The 26,389-nt window shown below is 39.5% G+C and overlaps 1 protein-coding gene across 3 annotated transcripts; it reads right to left on the bottom strand.

Moving 5' to 3' along the window:
* Positions 1-234: 234 nt before the first annotated feature.
* Positions 235-9,955, bottom strand: PRR29 (proline rich 29). Of its 3 annotated transcripts, none has more exons than XM_081971178.1 (6): positions 9,841-9,955; positions 6,788-6,872; positions 4,420-4,523; positions 2,986-3,188; positions 2,227-2,297; positions 235-1,490 (listed from the first exon to the last, which is right to left on the bottom strand). In XM_081971178.1, the coding sequence occupies exons 2-6, from the start codon at positions 6,834-6,836 to the stop codon at positions 1,459-1,461; spliced, it is 459 nt and encodes a 152-aa protein (XP_081827304.1). In that variant the 5' UTR covers positions 6,837-6,872; positions 9,841-9,955; the 3' UTR covers positions 235-1,458. The 3 variants fall into 3 exon arrangements, with proteins under 3 accessions (XP_081827304.1, XP_081827302.1, XP_081827303.1); XM_081971176.1 differs by lacking the exon at positions 9,841-9,955 and adding an exon at positions 9,383-9,467; XM_081971177.1 differs by lacking the exon at positions 9,841-9,955 and adding an exon at positions 9,383-9,467 and having other exon boundaries at positions 2,986-3,185.
* Positions 9,956-26,389: the final 16,434 nt, after the last annotated feature.

The following is a 26,389-nucleotide window of genomic DNA, read 5'->3' as shown; positions in this document are numbered from 1 at the left end:
TGTATCTAAAGACACCCAACAAAGACAAAATACTTATTTAAAGAAATTAAAGTCAAAGAAACGTTTTATGCATCGATAGGTACAATCAAAGATAAAATAATTCTTGATACAAAGAAGTATTAGAATAAATTCATGAACTATATTGAAAAAAATGCCCAAATCACCAGTTGTTCTCCACTAAATGACACCAGACAATTTGAAAAATGAAATGACTTGCAGAAAATATAGTTAGCTGTGTTCTACTATAAGTATAAATGAAATGCTATGAGTACAGTTTAAAATTTTGTAAGATGATGCTATTAGCATGCTGCTGCTTGCAGGTTTTTTTTTAGCAAATCTGAGAACCAGAACAGCAACCAAAAGACTGAAACAGATCCGACTATATTCCAATAACAAAAAAGAAAGTATTAAACCAAATACATTTCCATGGATAGTAGAAGAGGAACGTGAGTTTCAAAACTACTTCAAATTTTGTTTACTGATTACAGGTAGTTTTATTTAATAGTTGCCTTGTTTACTGACTGTTTACAGTTACAACAGTGATGAAATGACAAACTTGCACTTATGATCTCATAGGTTTGTAAAGCAAAGGAAAGCTGAAGTAAGATCATAAGCACAACTGTGATTTCACTTACTGACTGCTTCCCAATTTTGGTCACTGTGAGGAATACCTGTACATAATTTTTTTTTCATTGCATGAAGTAGAGCATCTTGTGATTAGCCCTTAAGTACATCAGATAACTTCATTTCTATTTATATGCTGGCTAGAAAGTGAACATTAGAATGACTTAAGGACCAACTAATCGGCTCAAAAGTAGAATAAAGAACTGTTAAGATTGTATACTGTCATCTTATCTACCCAGTTTATATGCAGAACCTATTAATGAGAAATGCTGAACTAGGAGAAACAAAACTTGAATTAATATGGCTAAAAAAAAATGCTGTTGATACCACTTGAGTATCTTGAAGTGAAGAAGACTTGAGGAATATCTATTGAAGAATGACAAAGAGTAATCTGATGCTCAGCACAAACAAACAAACAAAGATGAGGTTAACAGCAGGTGCCAGCCCAAAGCAGATGAGTGAAGAAGTATCTTCTTGGACTAAAGAATTCATAATGATAATAAATATATATATACTTCTTGGAAGAGGGCATGGCAAACCTAGACAAAATATTAAAGTGTAGCTACTCTGTAGAAAATGGAAGCAGAACTTGTCCATAGAGGCATTATGCATAACTCATATAATGTCATATACAATTTATTTCAAACTTTGAAAACTGTGCATAAATATAAACATACTAGCTTTGATCTTTTGATCCTATTAGGAAAACAGTATGACACAAAGTTTGTCTTGCCATACTCTGGTTGGCTTGAGTGCAATTCAGAAGAACTTTTTAGACTTCTTGCAGCTAGGAACCTGCATCTTTTTGGAGGAAAGATAGATGAAACTTTAATTTCACTTCGATCGCTCAGTGTAGTCATAGTATTCTGGAAGGAGAACATTGCACAGATTATCTTGACAGAATTTCTAGCAAAGGAAAGGTGCTTACACTGCCATTGGTCTCATACTTCTCTTTGCTTTCCTCCCATACCCCATCTCCTTTTCCTAGAGAGAAAATAGTTCTTTCATATCTACAAAATATCTTTTAAATAAATTGAAATATTATTTAGTCAATATTGGCAATGCAACACTATGGGCATGAGAGAATTTACAACAGTCCTAGATGCAACTCTGATCTCCCCTAATAAAACATGATAATAAAAACGTCGTTGAATTATAAATGGTTAAATCATACAAGATTGCTAAGTGTCATAAAACCTCTGTGCTTTCATTGGAAATCTTGCAAGATTTCATAGGAAATATATGAAATCTGGTGAAATTGGGCCCCTCTAAATTGCTAATACTTTAAAAAATAATAGTTATCTTAAAAAATAGTTACAGCCTTGGGACTGTAAAGTTGTATACGCCTAAAATGGTCACCGATTTGTGATACAAACTGAGCAGTACTACAGTTTCCTCTGGTTAGGCTTTTCTAGTTTACATTCATCTAGATCAGTGTAGCTACATCTTAAAGCTGCCAAGTTGAGACTTTGTAGTAAATGTCTGAACTGATATAAAGCCAGTGCTGAAATTAACAGGGGGGAAAATAACTCCACTAGTATCAGAAAATTATGATGGGAATAATGAAATGGATATGTGGTCCATCCACTGGCCAATCCTTACCTGAAGCTGGTAGGACATCGGCTGTGACTGTTCCAGTGGCACTTGGTGGTGGGGGTGGGGGTATCACTTGACTAAATAGATATAAATTAAGATGGAGTATTAATATTACAAAGTGATAGGAAATATCACTGGGTAACTCTCAATACCCATGGGAATTATCTTACACTGATAGTTCTGCTTATTTTAGAAGACACTAGTTTCAAGGTCCTCCCCCTGTTTTATTTAAAGCAAGTATCTTCCCTTTTATTAAATTAGCAGAAATTTCATCTGACTTTTTCTTTGAAACACCTAATAAAATACTAGGAGCCAACTGAAGCTTCTAGCATTGTTGGATTTTTAGTTCTCTGTAAATACCATTGTTTTTCAAGATTTGAAGTAATTGAATAAATTCTACAAGAATAAGCAATGGTAAATATCTGGGATATTTACACATTTAGGAAAAATTTATATGCAGAATATGGGAATATAAACAATAAAGAATAGCAGTAGTGCTACAGACAGGATATTATGTAGTGGTAGTGACTAAATAATACAAGTATGCTTCACTTGGCTTACCCTAATCTAGAGAAGGTCCCGACTCCAGATGCATCTTACTTGGCACTTTTTGTGATGAATATTACTATTTTACCACTTGTCTTAGCCTTACATGTTTTATATGCAACATTTGGATGAATTATGGCAATGCACAGTGGAATACTGAAATGAAACACTTCATTTGATTGTTTATCTTCCTTTTCCCATCTGCACAGTTTTGCTCACCCATCATCTTGTCTCCCCGTTGACTGAAGATCTGGGCCCACATGACGAATGATGGGCTGCTGCTGCTGTGTCAAACCTGAAGACTGAGATGGAGGCTTCCATGTTCTGAATGGAAGGATGCTTGGATAAGGGGCATAATAGTGGTGGAATACCATATCAATCTCATCTTCATCCTCTGTCTGCCAGGGGATAATGGGTATCTGCTAGAAAGAAAGATTAGGACTCTTAAGGCAGTGGTCCTTATCTCAAGGATCATAAGCCCAAAATGGTTTTACCTGTAGCTGCATTGACATAGTCCTGTTAATAAATTGATATTTCCTGTTGCAACAGCATGAGGTGAGCAATAAATTGAAGTGAGATGACTCAACAAATCTAAGTCTACCTTTAAGGAATAGTAAAGATCTACCGTACTTTTACCTTGATAGGCTAGCAATCTACTACTTCTGAGAGTCTTTCTCTGGCCATCTTCTCCAGCCCCTTCCAATTCTCAGTACTGTTCCTCTCTCCTTTCTACAACTCACAGTGGCCTTGACTTAGAAATCTGTTTATACTCAAGTCTATTAATATTGCTGTTGTGACTGTTTTAGGCAGAGCATCTGGCTGCAGTATGTAAAAGAGATGTTGAAAAGATGAGTAGTGAAAATAATAATTTATTATACATAATAATCATAATTATGGGTCATGGTTATCCCCAGATATATTCTGGATCCTGACCAGAAAAAGTCAACAACTTCTGAGGACTGACTCGGTGCATCACGTTCCTTTATTTCTCCTGTGTGGCTGTGAAGTAAGGACTTTGAAGCTATCAGCTCTTGAAGTCATGAGTACTAAAATCACTTTTATTATAAGTTATAATAATAGTATTGCAGTATTGCAATCTAAACATGCTTTTCTTCTCTCTGCCTTTATCCTAAGTTATGGATGGTCATACCTGAAATGCTTTTAAAATTCTATTTCTGCATTGGACTCAGGTTTGTCTTGTCTGACTGTTGCCTTGGCTGCAACTCTTGCTCTTGCAGAGTCATTCAGTATTTTATGGACTTCAAATATATTTCAGACGATGTGTCATTGCTTCGTACATATATGTCCCTGCCTAGCTACATTTCACATGCTAGGCAGCCAATTAGTTTCAGAACAGCGAAATCATTATGCATCAGAGATATCTCTTTGTGACAGAAGTAGGCACATTCATTCTCAAATTTAGATTTAAGAATGGAACTTACAAAGTTCTCATTGAAAAATGGAAATCTGTTCCCTGGTGGCTTCTGGTATGTATAATGTGACATCAAGACACATGTTTTTCTGCTCTCCTGCCCATTAGTTGAGGCCAGTAGAAGGCAAGATAGTTGGCACAGAAATGCCTTCCTCCCCTTTTTTTCTGCGTCAATTCCTCTGTCATTTGTTAAATCCACCCTAGATCAACAATCTACCTACCTGGTTTGGGTTGGGTTCAAAGCATGCTGCTGCTGACATAGCCAGGTTGTTCATGATCACTTGATGCATCTGGGCATTTTGTATCATCATTAGGTCTATTAAATCTTCCAGAAATTAAGAATACAATAAATATGCATTGATTTATTTATACATATATACAAACATCTAACATGAAAGAAGTAATAACAGAACCATTAGACCAAAGGTGCACAACCTGAACTCCTAGCATCACACACAGTCCCACAAGCTGTCAGTATTTTCAAATTCCAATGTTCATGAGAGAAAGTAAAACTTTCTAAATACTTGACTGCAAAAACATATTAACTATATTTAGTTTTAATTAAATACAAGTGAAATGAAATCAAAATTAGTTTTAACATTGCACTTCCATATGTTCAAAGGCCAAGTCTGATTTTCAGCGTAGGAGAATTTGTTGCCTATAGAGCTTAATGTTTAAAAATAGTGGCACTTTTAATCCATTAAATTTAATTTGAATAAATATAATGAAACTACAAAATGAACATGTAGCATAAAAAAGAAAATGGCAAATATGGAATATAATTATTAGCATATAATAAACTATTGCATTTCAGGCAAATTCCGATTAAAATTGAAACATTTTCAAGTCTCAGTCCACGTTTCCAATCTTTTAATACATCTGCTCCCAAAGTAGTTACCCATCTAATCTAGACAACTAAGACAAGAAAAGTGGCTGTTACTAGACACATGGCACGAGATTCATAAAACTGTTTCAAATTATTTTCAGCCATTTATTGTAAGAAATAACAAAATATTTTGCCATTGTACTCTGCATTGCTCCTCCAGATAATCATGTGGCAATTACATGGCTTTATGTATCATTGGAATCAGTTTTGAGAGAGTGACTGGTACCTACTGACCAATATCGGTAGCATCACTAGTGAACATGAGCATTTCAAATGCGGTAGAGCTGTACGTCTGATGGAATTACATGCCTCACATGCATTTTGTTGTATTTCTCATCTTTTTTTCTCTTTTTGTTTGTAATAGATTTCTCATCTTTCTTTCTCTTTTTGTTTGTAATAACTAATATTGACAATAGTCTATTTTATAATTTAAAAAATATCCTCATTATAATAAAGTGGCAGAACTGGAAAAGTATTGGAAAAGCACAAGAGATGAAATTCTGAATGCACAAAGGGGGCAAGCCTTGACATACAAAGATAAGGAGATAACCATCCTTTCCTCCTGACAGTCCTTTTAAATTTGCAATTTTATTATGGGGTATTTTTAATGGTTAATTTTATTATTATTATTGTGATATATGTAATTGTTACCTCCTCCGTGTATGTACGTGTATGTATATGTATGTGTATGTTTATATGTATTTATGTATGTTTTTATTGTACGCCGCCCCGAGTCCCTTGTGGAGAGGGAGCGGCTAACAAATTAAATTATTATTATTATTATTATTATTATTATTATTATTATTATTATTATTATTATTATTATTATTATTATTATTATTATTATTATCCTGAAACAGATCCCCAAGAAAGTGAGGGAAAAAAGAAAACATTATTCGCAATTGGCGAATAAATTATACCAGAAGGGGGTATGGTTTAGATGGTTGATGCCTGAAGGTATGTTAATATTCTGGGAGGAGACCAGAGTTAGAATTAATACACCCATAGAGGCGCAGGCCTTTATGGAGAAAAATAAACTACTCCTAGAAAAACCAGAAGACTCCTCAACAGACATACAAGACACGGGAGGGGCCGGAGCTCTGCCAGCGGGGGGAAATGGGGCGACATCAAGAAAGCTCAGATCACACAAATGAGTAAGAAAAGTCACATGATATAAACTGATCGAAATTACCAATTGAATTTACCACACTGACTATATGTTATATGTTATTACTTAATATTGAATTCTATGCAAATGTATATTATGAGTTTGGAGGGGGGGGTGCACCTACCGTATTTCGCAGCTGCCAAAATTTGTAACCTTTCCCTTACCTTTTCCCTTTGTAAAATATAAAAAACCAATAAAACTTTGTTTAAAAAAAATATTTAGATCATGGTTGGAGCTAAAAGCAATTTATATCAAAAATATAAAAAGCTACATGCTTGCATTATAAATGACTATCCAATTTAAAAAAAACTATTATTAGAATATATTATCTATTGATATAATAGATTAAAAGAGATTCAAAAAATAAGTTAAGCTTTAAAATATTCTGAATTTATTCATGTTCAGATAGTAGAATGGGTTGGGGTGTGATTTTTTCAAACTAGTAACACGTACATATGTTTCAAGATAATCAGCTGTTTCTCCTCCTTCCACCAATCTCAGTTCTATAAAAAAATTGGTAGACCTGATTTCTTACTTTCTTTGATGTGGCTTCTGCAGCTAGACTGAGAAAGTGTCCATGGCATCTGCTGGAGAATGATCACTTCTGGCTCTTGAGTAATCTGAGAAACAGTGGAAGGAAATTCAGAGAAGACCAGGCTGTCTTGCCATTTTTTCCTGGATAAGGTTCTGTCATTATTGTTGTTTTATACAGAAGTTATATCTCTGATTGAGCTAGATTAAAGCTTAAGCTAAATGCACAGCTAGGCATCTCTTGGCTTCTTTACTCCCAGTGGTATAATTTGGAATGGATGGGATCCAAGTTCTTCTGAAGTATTAAACAATTGCAAACAGAAATCTTGGCTTGTATTCTGTGGATCTCCCAGGAATCTTTTGGTAGATCAGAGTGGTCCTTTGCCCTCTCTTACACCAGGATGACTTTTCAGGATCATTCTCTGCAATGATGCTGTCACACCTTTCACCATCTCCTTAAAGTGAAGCTTTATTCAGATATCTGATCATGGGCAAAACTAAACTGGGCGATTTAAGGATTCCATACAGGCTCTAAGCCTCTAAGAGATGGGTCCCCAAACTTGACAACTTTAAGACTTGTGGACTTCAACTCCCAGAATTCTCCAGCCTGGAGATTCTGGGAGTTGAAGTCCACAAGTCTTAAAGTTGTCAAGTGTGAAGACCACTGCTCTAAGACTAGATTTTCTCCAAGATTCCCAGAATAATCTGCTCTAATGCCTACTGACGCCATTCCTTGCTGCCCCTGTCTTTCAAGCCAGCATGTGGGACAAATTCACAACAATCAGAACAACAATTTTAGTTACCGTAAATACTGATTTAAAGAAGATATGAACAACATACGGCATAAGCAGATTGCCTAATTAAATCAATTAGTTAGGATAATAATGAGCAAAATTAACATTTTAAAAGTTTAGTACAAGTTAAAACTGAGGTTACAATGGGTAAACAATGTTTGTATTTCCAAATCCCCCCTCTGAACTGACCCCTTTAGCTAGCCCTGCTTTCTCTGATCTTCAGTCATTCAGCTGGTTCCCTCTGCTCAAGATACCTTCTTGAATTTGAGCCGCAGACTACAGATTTTTGTTCTTATTTGTAAGTTGAATTACAGAATTCCTGCTGCATTGCAGGAACCTCCTAGGTTGGACAATTTGGCAGAAGTCTCCTCCTACTGCACCACACAACTTCTCTCTGCGGTGTATAGCATTCAGGAGGAGATTGAATACTTTAGCAGAAGGGAGGATCCTGCTGCATCAGACAATCCACAGAATGCCTGTCAAGCTATCTTTAAACATGATTTAGTGCTCTTTCACTTCACCTAGAAGCTGATGAAAGATGGTGTTGCACCATAAAGCACGGTTCCCTCTCCTGTGGCATTGCACAACCCATTTCCGTGTTTTTCAGCAGTTGGATTAGTTATTTTCAAACACAATTTTGGTGATTTAGAGAAAGAACACTTAGCCCATATTTAAAAATAGCCCACCTAACAGCTGACAGGGTGGTAGAAGTGCTCCCTCAGTTGCACTATAGAGCCCTTCTCTTCATCCCTATCATTTGATGAGTTCAATGGGGAATATCATTTGGAATAACAACTACAGATTCCCCCTATAGCTCACACAGAAGGGCTCTGGAGAATGTGGAAGTGCCCAAGGAAAAGAAAGAATGAGGCAGGCCTGAACCATCCCAAAGTAGCCAGTGGCTGCTGATCCAGTCCCAGGCCTGGGAGATACTAATGTAATGATTGAGATGTCCACATATATTTACAATTAGAGAAATGTATCAGGAATTTACCTCAACATTAATACGGCTAAGGACAACTTGAAGGCCTCTCAGATATGGGCTACAGATGAAGCCAACGTTGTCATGATATGGCAGAAAAAAGAAGTCACATTTCTTCATGAAAAAAAATGATGGTAGGGCTGTGTGTTTCAGATGCCTCTCAGGGTTGCTGCCCAGGAGAAGATGTCAAACAAAGCTACTTGTCAGACCAAAATCTCTAAGGGCAATTGAGCATGGCACAACTATTTTGCCATCTACTGGTATGTTCTGTCTACACAGGGTTTTTCTATCCTCATTTTCAGTTGGCAGAAAGGTGACCAGGTTGGTTTTTCACTACAAGTGCAAAGAGGTCTGTGTGATTTAATTCACTTATTACCACATAAACTTTAGTAGATCTCTATCTACTTCATCAGCTTAATTAAGGCAGGGATATTATACCTAACTCCTCCAGCATCGACAGCTGCATTATATAACACTGCTCTCTCTGACTATTCCCTGCCTCTGAGAAAGTAGATCGAGATATATTAAATATTATGCAGTCATAAATATGCTAGATGACACAATATTATATTGTTATATTTTAATTTTCTGTTCTCCATTTGGGACTCAGGAGGGGTGTTTCAATTAGCTATAGCATATAAAATATATTGCCTCTTCCATTACAGTCTAGTCTCTCCCACAGAACACACAGAATTTGGTATCCACCCAGAACCTTTCTTGGTTGGAACTGAATTAAGAAGACATGCAGGATTACAAAAGATTTTTCTTTCTGCTGCTCAGAGTGATATACCTTTCAATATTCCAACCCACCGCAGTGACTTACTGGTTGCTGAATGAGGTAGGCTTGTGAGGAGTCAGCACCGTTGCCCACTGGGTCCATAGCAAGACCTCACTGGTCAGTAGAAAATATCAGCAGGAAGAAAGTCATCAGACTGGTTGCTAAGGGAGCTGTGTTTAAACATACCTAGCCTTCCCTTCCTGCAGGTGTTTTTCCTCCTTCAGTTTATTTGATTAAACTGCAAGCAATGAGTTTACCTGGCGAATAATCAAATAATCACAATACTCTCCCAACAATTAAACTCTAAGTCACAGTAATAATTCTAAAACAATTAATTTTATTTTTAGATTTTTGCCATTTCTGTCAAATACAAATGGATCGGGAGGGTATGTTTTCCAGATAGACAATGACTTGTTCACCATGTGAAGATAAGGTTTTTTTATCCTGAGAAATAATATTTGTTAAAGAAAGGGGCTAGCAGAAAAAATAAAAAAGGTACCTACCAGTTGTCTGAGTGCAGCACCTTTTGATTTGATTATCCTCAGCTAGATTTTGGCTGGCCATAATTGGGGTCCCTGTTGGAAACGTCTGGGTATACCACCCAAACATCTAAGCTCCCTTCCTTTATGAAACTGCTTGTCCACTCAAAAGTTCTGGCTAAGTTCATAAAACATGCTCAAAGCAGTTACTGAGCTGATCCATCATTGTCTAGGTTTACACAATGCATTAAATCACAGACTGAATTAACTGGTTGGGTTGATGCAACACAGAAAGGAGGGAGGAGGGGAGAAAGGAGGAGGAGGAAGAGGAGGAGAGGGAGAGCTGCTACTAACCAAGAAAAACATATCCTGTGAAAACAATCCCCCAAGATGTAGTTGGGAGAACATACCCCTTGCATCCCCAGCAGCTGCTTCTCATCCTGAGAATGGGTAAACAAATGGCATGAAGTAAAGTGGTGCTAGTGATCTGGATTTTAATCTACCAACATTGTATTGACTTGTGTGAAGAAAGGCCCATAAAGTAGAACCTCACCTTTCCAGAAAAACTCCTGCTCCACTACAAACCTATTGAGACCTCATCCCAATTATTTAATGAGGTCTGATGTCATCAGCCTCTTCTGTTGAGATTCTGTTCTAGAAAGATTAAATGCAAACTTTTCCAATCAAATAAGGTGAGGCAGTGTGATTTTTAGAAAAATGAAAATCAGACCTATCCTTTTATCACCGTATAGTGTTTCCTCTAATTAAGCACAGCTTTTCTAGGAACTGAAAATATTCTGCAGTGTCACACAGTAGTTACTACATTGGTACAAGTTAGGGGAGTATTACTAATCAGCTGAAAAAAATAAGCTTAGGCAGAGCGTGGAGCTAAGTGAATGGGCTATGACCAGGAGTGATATCGTACATGCCTTGAGGGTTCTTGCACAAGAGTCATAGAACTGGGAGGTTACATAATGTTATGGCATAAATTCAATTAAATCACGATTTCTACTTTTATGACCTGTTCATTGAGAGATTTTTGCCCCTTCCATATGTACCAACCTGTGAATCTAGTCTTTGCCTCAAAAAGACCATATTTCTCCCATCTCACTTTGCAGAAACGTAGCTGAGGAAGATTTTCTGAGCTTTATTTTGTTTCTTCTGTTCTAACTTAATCTGTCTCCTAATAAGGTTATTCTTCTCACTAAAGAAAAGATTGCTGTCTGATTAAGTGGACTGATGGATAAGCAGACACATGTATAGACCTAAAGTCTGATACTCCGTGGGGAAAAAAACCTCAGTTCGGAAGAGTGGAAAGATTTACAGGCAAAATAAATTACCATAGAATCAAAATCTGCAATTTGTTCTCTTATTCAAAAGAGACAGGATTAAAGTTATACAGGATAATTTTATTCTCAATTTGGGGAACCCCATAGGAGAATGGCTAAGGCATGTACATCCTTTCCCAACAAGCCTTCTGGTCATGGGTAAAAATCTATAAAACATGGACATATATAGAACCTTTAAAATAATGAACAAAGTGAGATGTTTACTGCCTGTTACTTTATATAATACATTAAGAGAAATGTAATGAACACTGAACAGCAAAGATTGTCATCTAGAGATAATTAAGGATAATCTAATCCAAGGTATAGAAAAATGGAGATGGAACATGAAATATACCTACAATGGGAAACTATTGTGATAAAAAAAACAGATTCACAAATTGGGGGCATGTAAGGATGTACAACTATATAAAGATAATGATGAGAATAGCTGGGAATTGTAACCAGATCGGGGTGGGGTTAAAAGCATAATGACTATATATGTATACTTTTCTGTTATACCACTTTTTTCTACTAAAAAGGAGGAGAAAAATTAAATATGTATATTGAGAAAGAATTGTGAATACCATCAACATAAAAGGGAGCTTGCTCAGAAGCTAAAATACACCAAGTAAATGAGATGAAGAGTGGGAAGTAGAGGAGAAAGGGAAGGGAAGAAGAGAGGGATAGGAGAGAAGGCAAGGGGGGAGGGGAAGAGGAGGAGAGAAAGGAGGCGTGGTAAGGGGAGGGAGTAGAAGGACAGAGGAAGGGGAAGTTGAGAAGAGAAGGATGACAGAGGGAAGAAAGGAGGTAGGGAGGGAGAGGAGAGAGGGAGAAGAAAGTGATGGACAAAGTACAAATATGGTGTATGGAGAGCAGAAGAGCCAGTAATTGGTTTTTGGGAGTTGTTAGTAAGATGATGTAAACATTTAATAATACAATATGATGTTGGTTATGTAATAGTATACAAGTGATTATATGTTATGAAAATGGAAAAATAAAAACATTTAATCGAAAAAAATTCTGCTGGTCATGGGATGATCTACGTTGAAAATATGAAGGATATGGGTCACAGTCATATCAAATGTATGAGTCGATGTGGCAAGAGTTTGTGGGTTTCTAAGGAGTTTCTAGGTTAGAGATCCTAATTTATATGTAGAAGAGCAGGAATATTATTGGGAATAACTTGGTTTGGGCTGTACCTGGTGCATATTAATAAACTATGTCCCAATTTACGGGCATTATCTTCACTATTATCAGGGAATGCTTCCTGTGTCATGTTTTTAGGCTGTGCCATGACTCAACATAATCTAAAATATGTTACTTGAAAATCATGATATATCAAAGTCATGATGAATAGCAAAGTTGGTATTTATGGGTTTAATCTATTGGCAAAACTGGCATATGGAAGATTGTATGGTGGAATTTAAAAGAAATAAATGGTAAGCTGTGCAAATGAAATGAACCTATTTTTGTCTGTAAAATAAAGAGAATCGGAAAAGATGTAATTATTTTGAAGAAAGATGGACTAGAATTGATTAATGCACACAGAGAGGAGACGGTAGAGATTTAATTATAAGTGAAGAGACTGATTCATGTCAGAAAGCATGAACTGATATCTTTTAAATCTTTTATTTCAGAATGAAATAAGAATCCATAAGTTGGTGATAATTTCCATACTGTAGTAGTATTTTCCCATGAGTGGTGCTAATGAAAGAACTAAAGATGAATTTTGGGAAAATGTGTGCAACTTTATAAACAAACCCTATGTAGGGGAGTGACATGAATGACTGGTGGGACATCTGATGAAGGAAGGCAGAACATATTGTACCTGAAACATATCCTTTCTGAAGAGCAGTTGGTGGTTATTACCCTGTTAATAGGTAAAACATTTTCCTGCTGGCTGGGAGAGGAAGCGAAGATGGAAAATCCATTAGCTGCTGTCTTAAAACTATTGCAACTGTATGGGTAGCATTACTCCATTGGCTACTAAGGGTGTACACTACTACTCCCTGGCACAATAAAGGTCAATAATGGAGATGGTACAGTTTATGACAATATTTCTGTTCTCAGTTGGTCAAGGGACACACATAAAAAAGGCAGAGCTTCCACGGCACTGATCCCCATTCTCTTGAGTTTCTTGACCATATCTTATGAACACCTCTGCTCCAATTCAAGAAAAATTAACATAGCCATGAGAAAATATTCCAAGTTATTTTAAAACTCTTCTTTCAGGTTTTCATTAAATGAAAAGTTATTCTCAATAGAAATATTTGTAGGGCTTGCAGAACAGGTATATCTCAAAATGCAAGATTTTGCATTAATGTCTGATGGATTAACTTAGCTTTTATTTAAATATTAGGTTGTGAAGCTTTCTTCTAAAAGGGGATTATGTTCTGATTGCCGCCCCCAACCAATCAGAACTCATCAAAACCCTACGTCTGGTCCTACAAAAATTCCGTTCCGCCGGCTTGCACCTCAAACCTTCAAAATGCCAGCTCGGCGTTCCCTCTGTCACCTTCCTCGGCTTCCTCATCGATGCCAACGGCATCCACCCTGACCCATCAAAGGTCGAAGCCATTCTCTCCGCCCCCACTCCTTCCAACAAAGTGGAGCTCCAAGCCTTCCTTGGCCTCCTTAATTTCTATTCCTCCTTTATTCCCCACAAAGCTTCCCTGGCCGAACCCCTTCACCGTTTACTAGACTCTTCCACCCCATGGGTCTGGTCCAGCCGCGAAGCGCATGCGCTCGCGGCTGTCAAGCGCTCACTCACTGCCCCACCAGTCCTCGCCCAGTATGACGAGCGTTTACCTCTAACCCTGGCCTGTGACGCTTCCCCCTTTGGGGTCGGGGCTGTTCTTAGCCATTCGTACCCTGATGGCTCTGAAGCGCCCATAGCTTTTTACTCCCGCACCTTATCCAGAACTGAGCGAAATTACAGCCAGCTGGATAAGGAGGCTCTTGCTGCCGTTGCGGGAGTAAAACGTTTTCATTATTACTTATATGGCCGCCCCTTCTCCCTGATCACCGATCACAAGCCCCTACTGGGCATTATTGCAGGGGACCGTCCCACACCCCCCATTCTATCCCCCCGCATGTCCCGTTGGGCAGAATTCCTGTCGTCCTACTCCTACACATTGTCCTACCGGCCTGGCGGCCACATTGCTCACGCTGACGCGTTGAGCCGCTGCCCTCTGCCTCTTCCTGTCACTGATCCAGCCCCTGTCCACTCTATTAACCTCCTGGCCGACCTCTCCCTACCGATGTCCGTTTTGGACATCGCGCAGGCCTCCCGAACTGACCCCATCCTGCACCGTGCAATGACCGCTGTCTCCCGGGGCTGGTCTGCAGTCTCCAATGATCCCCAACTCTCCCCTTTTTTCCGCCGCCGCCTGGAGCTTTCCATCATGCAGGATTGCCTCCTGTGGGGAAACCGCGTGGTTGTCCCCTCTTCCCTGCGGCCAGCTGTCCTGTCTCGCCTCCATGACGGCCACCCTGGCATAGTCAGGATGAAAAGCCTCGGCCGCGGCTATGTCTGGTGGCCGTCCATGGATGCGGACATCGCCGCCTACGTCCAACGCTGCACCCCTTGCCAGCAGGTGCGCTCCGCGCCGCCTTCTTCCCCGCCTAGGGAGTGGGAACTCCCCATGGGCCCATGGAGCCGACTCCACGTCGACTTCATGGGGCCCATTGAGGGCCGCCTATTCTTCCTTCTGGTGGATGCCTGGTCGAAGTGGGTTGAGCTGTTTCCTATGCCCAGCTCAACCTCTTCGGCCACTATCCGCATCCTTGACTCCCTATTTAACACCCATGGTCTTCCGGACGTTATCGTTTCCGATAACGGTCCCCAATTTTCCTCCACCGAATTCCAGTCCTACCTTGCCTCCTTGGGCATCCGACATGCCCCGATTGCCCCCTACCACCCTGCGGGCAACGGCCTGGCCGAACGAGCGGTTCGCTCCGCTAAGGAAGCCCTGGCCCGTATGGCCACCCTTCCCTGGCCACTCCGCATCTCCACCTACCTCCGTTCCCAGCACTCCACCCCTTGCCCCGCTACGGGCAAAAGCCCAGCGGAACTATTGCTGGGTCGCCGTATTCGTTCCCTGCTAGACCGATTCCACCCTCTCTACCACCCTTCTTTTCCTGTCCTTCCTTCCCCTCCCAGGTCTTTTCTGGTGGGTGAGGGGGTATTCGCTCGCAACTACACCGGCGAGCCGAAGTGGCTACCTGGCAAAGTGACTGACATCACGGGGCCCTGTTCTTACAGGGTCCTCCTCGATGATGGCAGACATTGGCGGCGGCATATAAGCCAGTTGCGTCGGCGACCAGAGGGACCTGAACACAACACACCTGCAGAAAAGCAACCAGGCCCTAACGACGCCGCCTGCCGGCTCGACCGTCCAAACGCCACTAGCTCCGACCTCGCAACAGCCCCCCCCGGTGCGCTGGCTCACTTACCATTGGCCGTCGGTGCATTGCCGGGAGGAAGACCCATCCAGGACGCTGCCAGGCCTGTTCGCCACAAGAGCGGAGCCGACACTCCACCTTCCCTGGGCGAGGCGCCATCTTCTTTGAGACGCTCTCAGCGCGTGCGCAGGCGTCCGTCGTACTTAGACGATTACGCCTGCGCAATCCAGGGGAAAGGGGTGTTGTGTACCGGTGAGCCTGGCCAGCAGAGGGCAGTCGAGAATAGGGATCCTCTGATTGGCCCAGGCGCACCAGCCAGCCGGCGGGAGAAATACTTTATCCCTATTGGTTCGTCGTCTGACAGCTCCTGGTATAAATAGCTGTCAGACGACTCGTTGTGTTGTTCCTGTCAGTTTATTCAATAAACAACAGTTGTATTATATTCGCCTCCGTCTCCTCATTCGAGAGGTTTCTACAATTCTCAATAGAAATATTTGTAGGGCTTGCAGAACAGGTATATCTCAAAATGCAAGATTTTGCATTAATGTCTGATGGATTAACTTAGCTTTTATTTAAATATTAGGTTGTGAAGCTTTCTTCTAAAAGGGGATTATTGGTTGTGGAACAATCTTGTCATATATTTCACCTGCCACTTGAAAAGACAGCTTGCTGAATCCATTTTTCATTTTTCCAGTCTTGAAACTGCAGTTTTAACCCCAATGTTGGTCCTACTTTTATAGGGTTTTTTTGTATTTATTTATTTATTTATTTATTAGATTTCTAATATATAAAGCTAGTGAATATCAAACCCATGACTGTTTGTAATGTAAATTAACTCAAATATATTTTTATGAAAGCAAGCCAGCTGGATCTGACATAGATGGTCCTAGGATTCTAGAGTTGGGAGACAATCTTGCCATTTAATCCAAAGAAGTGGTGGGCGAGCAGGAAGAGAACAAGGAGATCCACAACAGGCTGGCTGGTAATGATGGACAGTGATCCAACGTGGCAGGTTCAAAAGGGAAACAACAAGTTTTCAAAATCAAGAACTTCAGCAGTCCAGCCCCCATACTGTGTGCCTGCTTTTTTAATCTCTCCCAGGGCACCACTTGGTACTTTGTGGTGCTTTTGAACTAATAATTTGTTGGCATACGGTTCTCTATGTAGTTACTGAGCTTGATCTTTGGCTTCTGACATATTATGCATCAAGGAAGTGGCACTGCCTCTTTCAGTGATGTTGAGTAATCCTCCTGCTGCCCACACGGGGTTACTTTAACAAACGGAAGTACAGGCAAGATGCAAACCTATAGTTACAGAGCATTACTGGACCTTGGGATTAGTTTGTCTCTTTTTTAAATGCAATTTTAACACAAATGACCACCATCAAAATAATGACTGAATGGAGAAATTTAGGTGGAGAATGAAGATTGACTAGAGACGTGAATTCAGGTCCATTTTAATTCAAGTTTGACAAGTTTTCCATTACACATCACTCGCTAATACCCCACAAGACAGTTTTGTCCACGTAACTCGCTTCAGGAGATACAGTAGACTGGATAAGAGATGACTGGCTCAAGGTCAACTGACAGCAGGGTTTTTTTTTGTCCAATGGAGGACTTAAACTTGTGGCTCCCTGATCTAATATTATCTGTTCAGGAGAGTTTTTTGACTAGCTCCTTCCTTTCCTTCAGAAGTTAGGAATTGGTTGTCCAAATATTGTTAAACTACTACCATACTCACAATTTTCAGTCAGTTTGACCACGAGTTGTAAATTATAGTTCTAAAATGAGGACCTATCCATGTTGAGGAGAAGAAGCAGAAGGAAACAAATAGAAGAAGAAAACAGCTTTCCCATCTTCTGGAGAAGCTCATTTTAATATTCCCAGAATCTTGAAGAAAAAGCAGATCCCTGTATCCAATATGAAAGTCACTTAATTGTTCAACTTCAAGTCATTTGGTGCTGATTCTCTTCCTAGAAGAAAAACTATCCACACAGTAAGAGGCCAGGAGAAAGGGCTGTAGGCAATTGTAGAAATAAAAAGAGGATGCCAAATGCAGTTATCAAACTACGCAGCCAAATGCAAGTTGTTTCAAGCCACCAGGAGGAGCTGTTAGCTTTACATTCTCAGCTACAATACTTTTTTTCCTGTAAAATAAATAAATTCCAAGTTGGCATTATTTGGTGATTTGCCTGCCTGACTTTTCAAACATATTGAGGGGAAAAAACAGGAGTGAATGTGCTCACTGGGAATGGAAGGCTGATGTTTGGAGTGGGAAGAAAAAAATTGAAAGCTGCAGCTACTAGAAGAGGGTAATTCAAGGACAAGGAAGAATAGGAGGAAAAGAAGAAATAGAGTGGCTTAGACCGAAACAAATAATCATTATACATCCTAGTTCCGTATTACAACTTATTTGCCCAGGTGCTGGAGGAACCATCTTCTTGAAAGCATATGGTGCTTGGAAATGGCATATGGTTCTACAGAGTCCATTAATCAGGTCCAACTGATGTATACTTTTATATCTGCTGAATTTGCTGAAATTTATATTTGTACATGACTTTTTACTTTGTGATGACTTGGGACACAAAAATATGCTAAATAGTTGCATTCTTCCATTTTTCAAAGCACTTACATTTAAAGCTTTTATAGTTTAGGCTGAGAAATGTGGCTGACTTAAAATGAAACAGTGTGGAGCTTTTGCCTCACAATCAGGTGGTTGTGAGTTCGATCCTAGGTAGAGGCAGATGTAGGGTCTCCTGCTTGGGTAGGGGATTGGACAAGGTTCCTTCCAACTCTGTTAATTTCCTAGCAGAGATTTTGAATTCAGCTTCAAGTCGAAAGTGCACCTATTACACTATCATTGCCCAATTTAGGCCCCTAAAGATTGGTTGGAATCTTTCCTTCCTTCCTTCCTTCCTTCCTTCCTTCCTTCCTTCCTTCCTTCCTTCCTTCCTTCCTTCGTTCCTTCTTTCCTTCCCTCCTTCCTTTCTCTTTCTCTCTTTCTTTCCTTGTTCTTTTTCTTTCTTTCTATCTTTCTTTCCTTCCTCTTTCCTTTCTCTGTTTGTTTGTTTATCTCATATATGCCACTCATCTCACCTGAAGCTGATATAGGTGGTTTACAAATAGAATTGCTATTAATCATAATCTGGAATTCTAGGGATAATAACAGATGTAATTTTGCACATCTGCAGATTGTTAGGATAGGGGAATCTGATGCTGATGTTGACTCAAATCTTGCAGTAGCATAGCTACCATGGACACAAAAATAATTTTTTGTGTGTGATGGTACTGCACACATGGCAACCTAGGCAATTGAGCTGAGTAGTGCTTGGTTTAGTATTTGACATGTCACGACATTTTTGATGGCACACCAGGCTTCCAAAATCTGTGGAAGTTGTGTGAGAAGGCCTTGCTTTGTGGGGCCTCTGAGGCTTCTGAAAATCATGCAAGTGTCTTCTCATGTGATTTTCTGACACTTCAGAGGCTTCTTGAGGACAGGGCCTTCATGAGCGACTCCCATGGAATCCAGAGAGGAGAGTCTGAGACGAGGTCTGGAAAGGTCTCATTTGATCAGAGCAAGATATGTGTGTGACATTCCAGCAGAGTCAAGGTAGGCATTTTCTGAATTTTTAATATGCCGAGCCCAAACATTTGGCTTAACAAGTTACACAAACAGTCATTGGCTTCCAACTGCTTCAGATATGAAGTTGATTTCAAGTGTTCTTTCCTTACTTAATGCTAATAGGAATGCTTATATGACGTCCTGCAATCAGGAATCAATTTCACCCACTAATTATAGGTAGTCCTCAATTTACAACCATTGTTTATTGACCAAAGTTACAATGCCACTAAAAAAGTGATTTACAACTGGTGCTTGCACTTTCAACAGGCATCCCCATGTTCATGTGATCAAAATTTGGGTGCTTGGTTTCCCACAAACAAACTCAGAAGTTGGATTCACTTAAAGGCCCCTTGATTCACTTAACAATTGCCATGATTCACTTACCAACCATGGTAAACAGTTATAAAATCAGACACAGCTCACTTTACAACCACCTTACTTAGCAACAGAAATTCTGGTTACAATTGCAATTGTAAGTTGAGGACTACCTGTATTTGTTTCCCATCACTTCTGCAGCATCCCTTTTGCCCATAGAGGGCTACCGAATTGATCTAAATAACAGAAACCAAACAGATTTTTACTCCAAGCATTGCTGGCAAACTCCCAGCTTTCAAACAATGAAGAGGCGCTTTTGAAATATTCTATTCTGGCAGTGGATGGTTATTGTAAGGCAAACTCTTGGGAGTCCAGCTGGAGAATCACAGATGTTGCAGAGGCAGGAAATCTGCAGCCTGCAAGATGTTAGTAAAGTCCAATTTTCATCATATATGCCCACTGTTGAATGCTAAGAATAATAATTGACATTCTCATTCTTTCATTCTTTTATTGCCAAAGAAATGTGTATAGATCTGCCTTGCACGTGCTTCAAAAGGAAAAAAACAATCTCAACAGGGATAGATCTCTGTAGTGTTGATTAATTCAATCCTCTCCCCAGAATTACATTTCTTGCATATGGCTCATAAGGTAGCTGGAGAGTTACTTTGTCTTTCCTGAAAACAAAAATTTCTCTAGAGATAAAGAAAAATGTCTTTGAATGTGTTGAAATAGCTACGGATCCTAGTGTTGAAAAAGGACAGAAGATTAATCCAGTCCCAGTGCTACTTCGCTCAGTTTACAGGGTCCTATTCATCAGCCTCACAAAGAAGTGAACAGATTAGTTGGACCTCACAGCTCTTTCCTAAATCCAAAGCCCGTTTGACAGATCTCTTAGCTCAGCTGGAGAAAATGCAGTTTTATAAGAAATCAGGTATGAAAATGCATAGAAAGGGTCTCCTTGAGATGAAGCAGTCTCTTCAGGTAACACCTTGAGAGAGCAGAGCAGGTGGACAATGTGTTTCTTAGTCCATAATTTACCAAACCTTCTGCCTGAAAGCATCTTTTGGACTGCATATGATATTGTCATGAACAAATGGTGCCACATCTCTTTAATTCATTATGGATGCTGGAGACAAGGATTTGTTATTTTGAAGCCAAATGTTTTTCTTGTTGTATTTTTGGGCCTGGATGGCACAAAGAAAAGTCTAGGTTTGTAAACTAGATTAACATCCCAGAAGACGGGAATGATAAACCATTTCTACATTGTTCCTGAGCAAATCTCATCTGTTTGACAATGAGCCAATAAGAGTTACACTCGATTTAAAGGGGGGGGGGGGTTCACCTTTTTATTGTTTTGATGGATTGCATTGCTGTCTGAGAGCCACTGACACAAATCAGCTTAAAAGCACAACAATCATGTTAAGATACATAGTTGCATCAAATATGCAGTGAGTTGTCTTAAGAGGAAAATTTTGTTTCTAATTCAACAGAACAGCAAAGAGCTCCTACTGCTTTGTAATACTTCTTCCTGAAATACGAATTCTCCAAACCAAAAGATCTGTAATAAACATCAATATAAATATTTCCTGCAAAATTACATTATTATTATCTATGCTTATTATGATTTTCTCTCTCCCTCTTTTTTTTTTTTTTTTTAACTTTTGCTGAATTTAATCCTGAAGTATTTTACATTGGGGTAGTGGTGAATAACTTCTGCAAAAACCTGCCTCTTCAGCATTTTCGATCAGATGGCCCAAGGTTAGGGTTGGCATGCGGCTTTGTTCTCCAAAAGGCAAAGCTAGAGCAATAGAAAACAAGCATTGTTGTTCATTTTGTCTCTGCTTTGTCTTATAAGATTTTGTTTTTATTTATTTTTTCATCAACAGTTTCTAGTATTCAACAAGAAGAGTGTGTCTACATGGTTTTTAAAGTAAGCTGTGCACCATAGAAATGCTTGGGGTTAAGAGGATGGCGATAAAGCAGAGGATCATAAAACTCACAAGATTTTCTGTTATATGATTCTGAAGGGGACACCAGTTCCTTTAGGGGGCAATGCATGTCTATGAAAGAACATTCAGAGTACAGCCTGCCTATTTCTATTTTCCCCATTCTTCACTTAAAAACTCATTATTTGATTAAGCATTTGGGCATCTCTAATCACTGTGTTTTATGTTTTTCTAATTTCCTTTCCAAGAATAGTGGGACAGAGACAATTTCATATGGGGAGTTTAAATTGGTTGCATGAAACTAATGACCTTTTTGATGAGTCTGAATCAAGGGGTAGGTAGGAGAAGCATTCACATGACATTTTAAGGACTGCTGGGACTAGTGAGGAATGCTTTAATGATAAGACATCATCTTGGGGTTAGATGACATGATGGGGACTTTATGGTTTGGTAAATTCAAGAACCTGGTTTGGAGAATTCTGTAAGGGATCTGACATCAAAGGAAACTAAATATTTACTAGAATAAGAAAAGTCTGATAGGATGTGTGGTGAACCAGATCGGCTTTGGGGTATGAGGGAGTGCAAACTTAGTGCCTGCCTGCAGTTTGAACCAGACACATCTTTCTTCTAAAATCACCTCAGCACCTGTGATGGATCTCAAGAATGAATTAAAGAATTGTAGCATTATATTTACAGAAACCAACTTTTTGGAACAAAGGCTGAAGTCCTAATAGAAAATGATAAAGTCATTTGAGATGGACATTATAGAAATTTAATAGATAAAATAAAGAGGAATTATAACCCAAGGTTTTCAGAAGGCTCATATTTGCACTGCTTGCCAAATTACTACAATGTAATATTCAAATGGACAGAATACTTGATTGGCCTGAGAGAAACATAGTAGCTAAATTGTAAACTTGTTTGGCTGGCATTAAATTCCCTACTCCAGTCTCCCCGTATGACGTAGAAATGAGCAAGTCTTACCTTCAATCTTATAAATAACTAGCCTGCAATAAATATGTAATTAAAGATACAATAAATCGGTAGAGACTTAGAGAGTTCTGCCTACCCCACAGAAGAATGACGTTTATATCCCACCCCCAAGTGGATATTTAGGCATATATATGTCTAAATAAACACTCCAGTAAAAAGAGCATGAATCCAGATGGATTCGTAACTGGATGACTAACCGCACTCAACGCGTAGTCCTCAATGGAACTGCATCTACATGGAGGGAAGTATGCAGTGGAGTACCCCAAGGCTCTGTTTTAGGCCCAGTACTCTTCAACATCTTCATCAATGATTTGGATGAGGGAATAAATGGGGAACTCATCAAATTTGCAGATGACACCAAGCTGGCAGGAATACCCAACACTCCAGAAGATAGGCTTAAGATACAGAAGGATCTTGACAAACTTGAACATTGGGCACTATCTAATAAAATGAAATTCAATGGTGAAAATAGTAAGGTTCTACATTTAGGCAACAAAAACGGAATGCACAGGTACAGTATAGATGATACCTTGCTCAGTAGTAGTAACTGTGAAAGGGATCTTGGAGTCCTAGCGGACAACCATTTAAATTTGAGCCAGCAGTGTGCAGCAGCTGCCAAAAAAGCCAATACAGTTCTAGGCTGCATCAATAGAGGGATAGAATCAAGATCACGTGATGTGTTAATACCACTTTATAATGCCTTGGTAAGGCCACACTTGGAATACTGCATTCAGTTCTGGTCGCCACGATGTAAAAAAGATGTGGAGACTCTAGAAAGAGTGCAGAGAAGAGCAACAAAGATGATTAGGGGACTGGAGACAAAAACATATGAAGAACGGTTGCAGGAACTGGGTATGTCTAGTTTAATAGAAAGAAGGACTAGGGGACCATGATAGCAGTGTTCCAATATCTCAGGAGTTGCCACAAAGAAGAGGGAGTCAAACTATTTTCCAAGGCACCTGAGGGTAGAACAAGAAGCAATGGGTGGAAACTAATCAAGGAGAGAAGCAACTTAGAACTGAGGAGAAATTTCCTGACAGTTAGAACAATTAATCAGTGGAACAGCTTGCCTCCAGAAGTTGTGAATGCCCCAACACTGGAAGTCTTTAAGAAGATGTTGGATAGCCATTTGTCTGAAACGGTGTAGGGTTTCCTGCCTAGGCAGGGGGTTGGACTAGAAGACCTCCAAGGTCCCTTCCAACTCTACTATTGTATTGTATTGTATTGTATTGTATTGTATTGTATTGTATTGTATTGTATTGTATACCTCCCCATTTCACTTATGGAGTCAGAAAAAATTGCTCTTTGACCCCAAACTGTGAGGCATAAGAACTTCCTTCTTCCAATAACTCACTTGCATCCTATGCCAGATACAGCTGAGGGATGTCATTCTCCCTATTATTCTTTTGTACCGCATTACTCATTGATCTTACCTGCATGCAATCCTAGACTAACAAGGGCCTAATTACAGTAAAGGAGTGGCTTTCCATCAATGATCTGTTCCTGGAATGGGCAGTAAAATACTACCATTCTTTGCTTGCACCATATGAATTATAGCAACATCCACATAATGAGGTCCTTGTAGAAGTGAATAAAATTAGTGGAATAAAAACCTGAACTTTTAAGTCATTGTGGAAAAGTAGTCAGAATGCGAACAAAGAGGTTCTTTATTATCTAGCAGTATATCATTTATTTAAATAAGTGTCATAGCAACATGTGGGTAATAGGAATTCATCCAATGGCACCCAGGAAAGTGCCATAGAAGTTTTACTCAAAGGTGTGTTTTCAAAAGACAATTTTCTTGAGGAAAAAAAACATAGTCCAGTTGCCTTTTGAAAATGCACCTTTGAGGCAACCATGATCTGGATCACAGAGAATCTCCATAGACACACAAGCTTTATTTTGGAGTTGGAAATTGTGTTGTAAGACCACCTCGTTTTTATTCTAGTGCTGTGGTTCGCAACCTTTTTTTGGCCAGGCATCTTTAAAATCCTGATGCCCCTCCCCCCCATGACGTATAATTCTTACTTTACTTAAAAAGTGAACTCTACTCATGTGGAAGAAGCCTAAAAGGCCATTAACATGGTTTTTAAACAAAGTTCAAATTGCCCCCATTAAAAGTCAAATTGTCCCCCTGTGGGGCCTGGCCCCCATGTTGGGAACCACTGCTCTAGAACCTTGAAGCACACTTGTAGAGTGTTCTCAACTATGTTTTGTTGAGTTCCAAGTATGAGAATGGGGTGGGATTAATCCTTAGAAGCCCTTTCACACACCTGTTATTCCAGTTTTAGAAGAAAAGCCAGCCTGCTAGCACTGAGCACTCCGCTTGCTGCCAGATTATGTCCCAAAGGAGGGTCCAATGTAATAGCAAAGGAGAGGCTAGGAGATGGGATTTCAGCTCTTCTACACCTTGAGGAACCTATAATTAGAAGACCCTTCAAATATCTGGGATCTGAAATGTTTCCCTCCTCTTACTTAGGATGTTACTTCATTAAAAGTTACATTAAGGAAGTATTGGCATTTCTGCAGCTGGACATGAATATCTTGTAGATCAAATTCAGTTACCAATTTTTCAAATTCCTCTTTATGTTTTCCTTGGCATTCTTCTAAGGCCTAGTTGACCTGTTCACTGAATAAACAGACCCGCTTTCTTGAAATGGAGTTAAATCTACGGAGAGAGTTCTTTGGAAGCAGAACAAATTATCTTTCTTTTCTTGATTTTTGAGTCATAAGAAGATGGTATTTTAGACCCAATTGCTTGTTAATATATTACCTGGGTTCAACATAGGGAGGTAGCTAGTTTCCCCCCACTGTGCTCAGTCTGTATTGTAAAGACAATGAAGATAAATGGACGTGTCTGAATTCTTCTGACAGCTGCACTGAAATCTGACTTTAGATTTTGCTGTTGTTACTGTTGGACAGAGCTGTGGTAGAATGAAAAGAAAACCTTGCTAATTGGGTTGGAATTGGATGTGGCATCTCACAGCAGTGCCTATCCTCAGCTTTTCATTTGTTTGAGTGGAATGCTTGTGTGTGTGTGTGTGTGTGTGTGTGTGTGAGAGAGAGAGAGAGAGAGAGAGAGAGAGAGAGAGAGAGAGAGAGAGAATTTTGTTTATATAAGTACTGTAAAACTAACCAGTTTATCCTTTGATTAGCTGGTAAGATCCACTTATGAAGCTGTCATAGGCAAAGCACCAGAGCAATATGAGATTTTGTGAACTCTTAAAGATGCCAAAGTTGAGAAACACTGCACCAGAGGGAAGGCATCTTGATCTTGCTGCACCACGCTGTATGCCTTTTGCCCTTTTATGACCCCAAAGCACTCACAGACCCTTTCACTAGGAGGGACCATTCTTGCCACCCCCACTATTTTGTTTTGTTTTGGAGCGAATTAGGGCAAAGACTTGAACCAGAGATTGATTGCCAACAAAAAAAAGTGGAATAACGTGCCAGATATAAAGCTAAAAACATGCAACTATGTATTCCTTCTTGTAACACCCCCCACCCCTCCAAACACAATTTCCCCTGGTTTCAAGATATATGGCTCATCCTCAGCTCATAAATTTGAAGATGAGGTGACACAATTTCTGTCTTTAAAAGTGATGTTCCCGTGGGATTCTTAAAAGCAGAGACGGCAATATTTACAGGAAAACATGATTGAAAAAGGATGCATTGTTATGCAAATGCCACCATTACCTATATGCATCTATCTTGAAACCTGACCCCAGGATGTCATTCACAGTATTTACAGTACATGATGATGTCACACACGTCTCAGCATTGGCTTTCTTTTCGCTTCACAGTCCCATAGATAAAATGTTCACTGCTCTAGCAATAAAGTATCATAGTTAATAGGTTCCTTTGGAGCCAAAGCCATATTCTGTCTCTGACTGGAATAAGAATCCACCTCTGGCTTGTGGCCACCCCTAGACTTCTAGTGAAGTTGTTTTGCAATTGCTCTCGGTG

This window comes from Natrix helvetica (assembly GCF_964273705.1).
Source record: "Natrix helvetica genome assembly, chromosome: Z".
Classification (NCBI taxonomy): Eukaryota; Metazoa; Chordata; class Lepidosauria; order Squamata; family Natricidae; genus Natrix; species Natrix helvetica.
The sequence above is the reverse complement of the archived record's forward strand: the minus strand, read 5'-3'. Positions and strand labels throughout refer to the sequence as shown.

What these genes read in the sequence shown, in the direction of transcription:
- PRR29 (XM_081971176.1), bottom strand. Translation starts at nt 9,439, where the DNA reads ATGGACCCAGTGGGCAACGGTGCTGACTCCTCACAAGCCTACCTCATT. An exon ending in CCTACCTCATTCAGCAACCA is followed by an intron (nt 6,873 to 9,382) that starts GTAAGTCACTGC and finishes ACTGTTTCTCAG; the next exon opens with ATTACTCAAGAGCCAGAAGT. An exon ending in CAGAAGCCACATCAAAGAAA is followed by an intron (nt 4,524 to 6,787) that starts GTAAGAAATCAG and finishes AATTTCTGGAAG; the next exon opens with ATTTAATAGACCTAATGATG.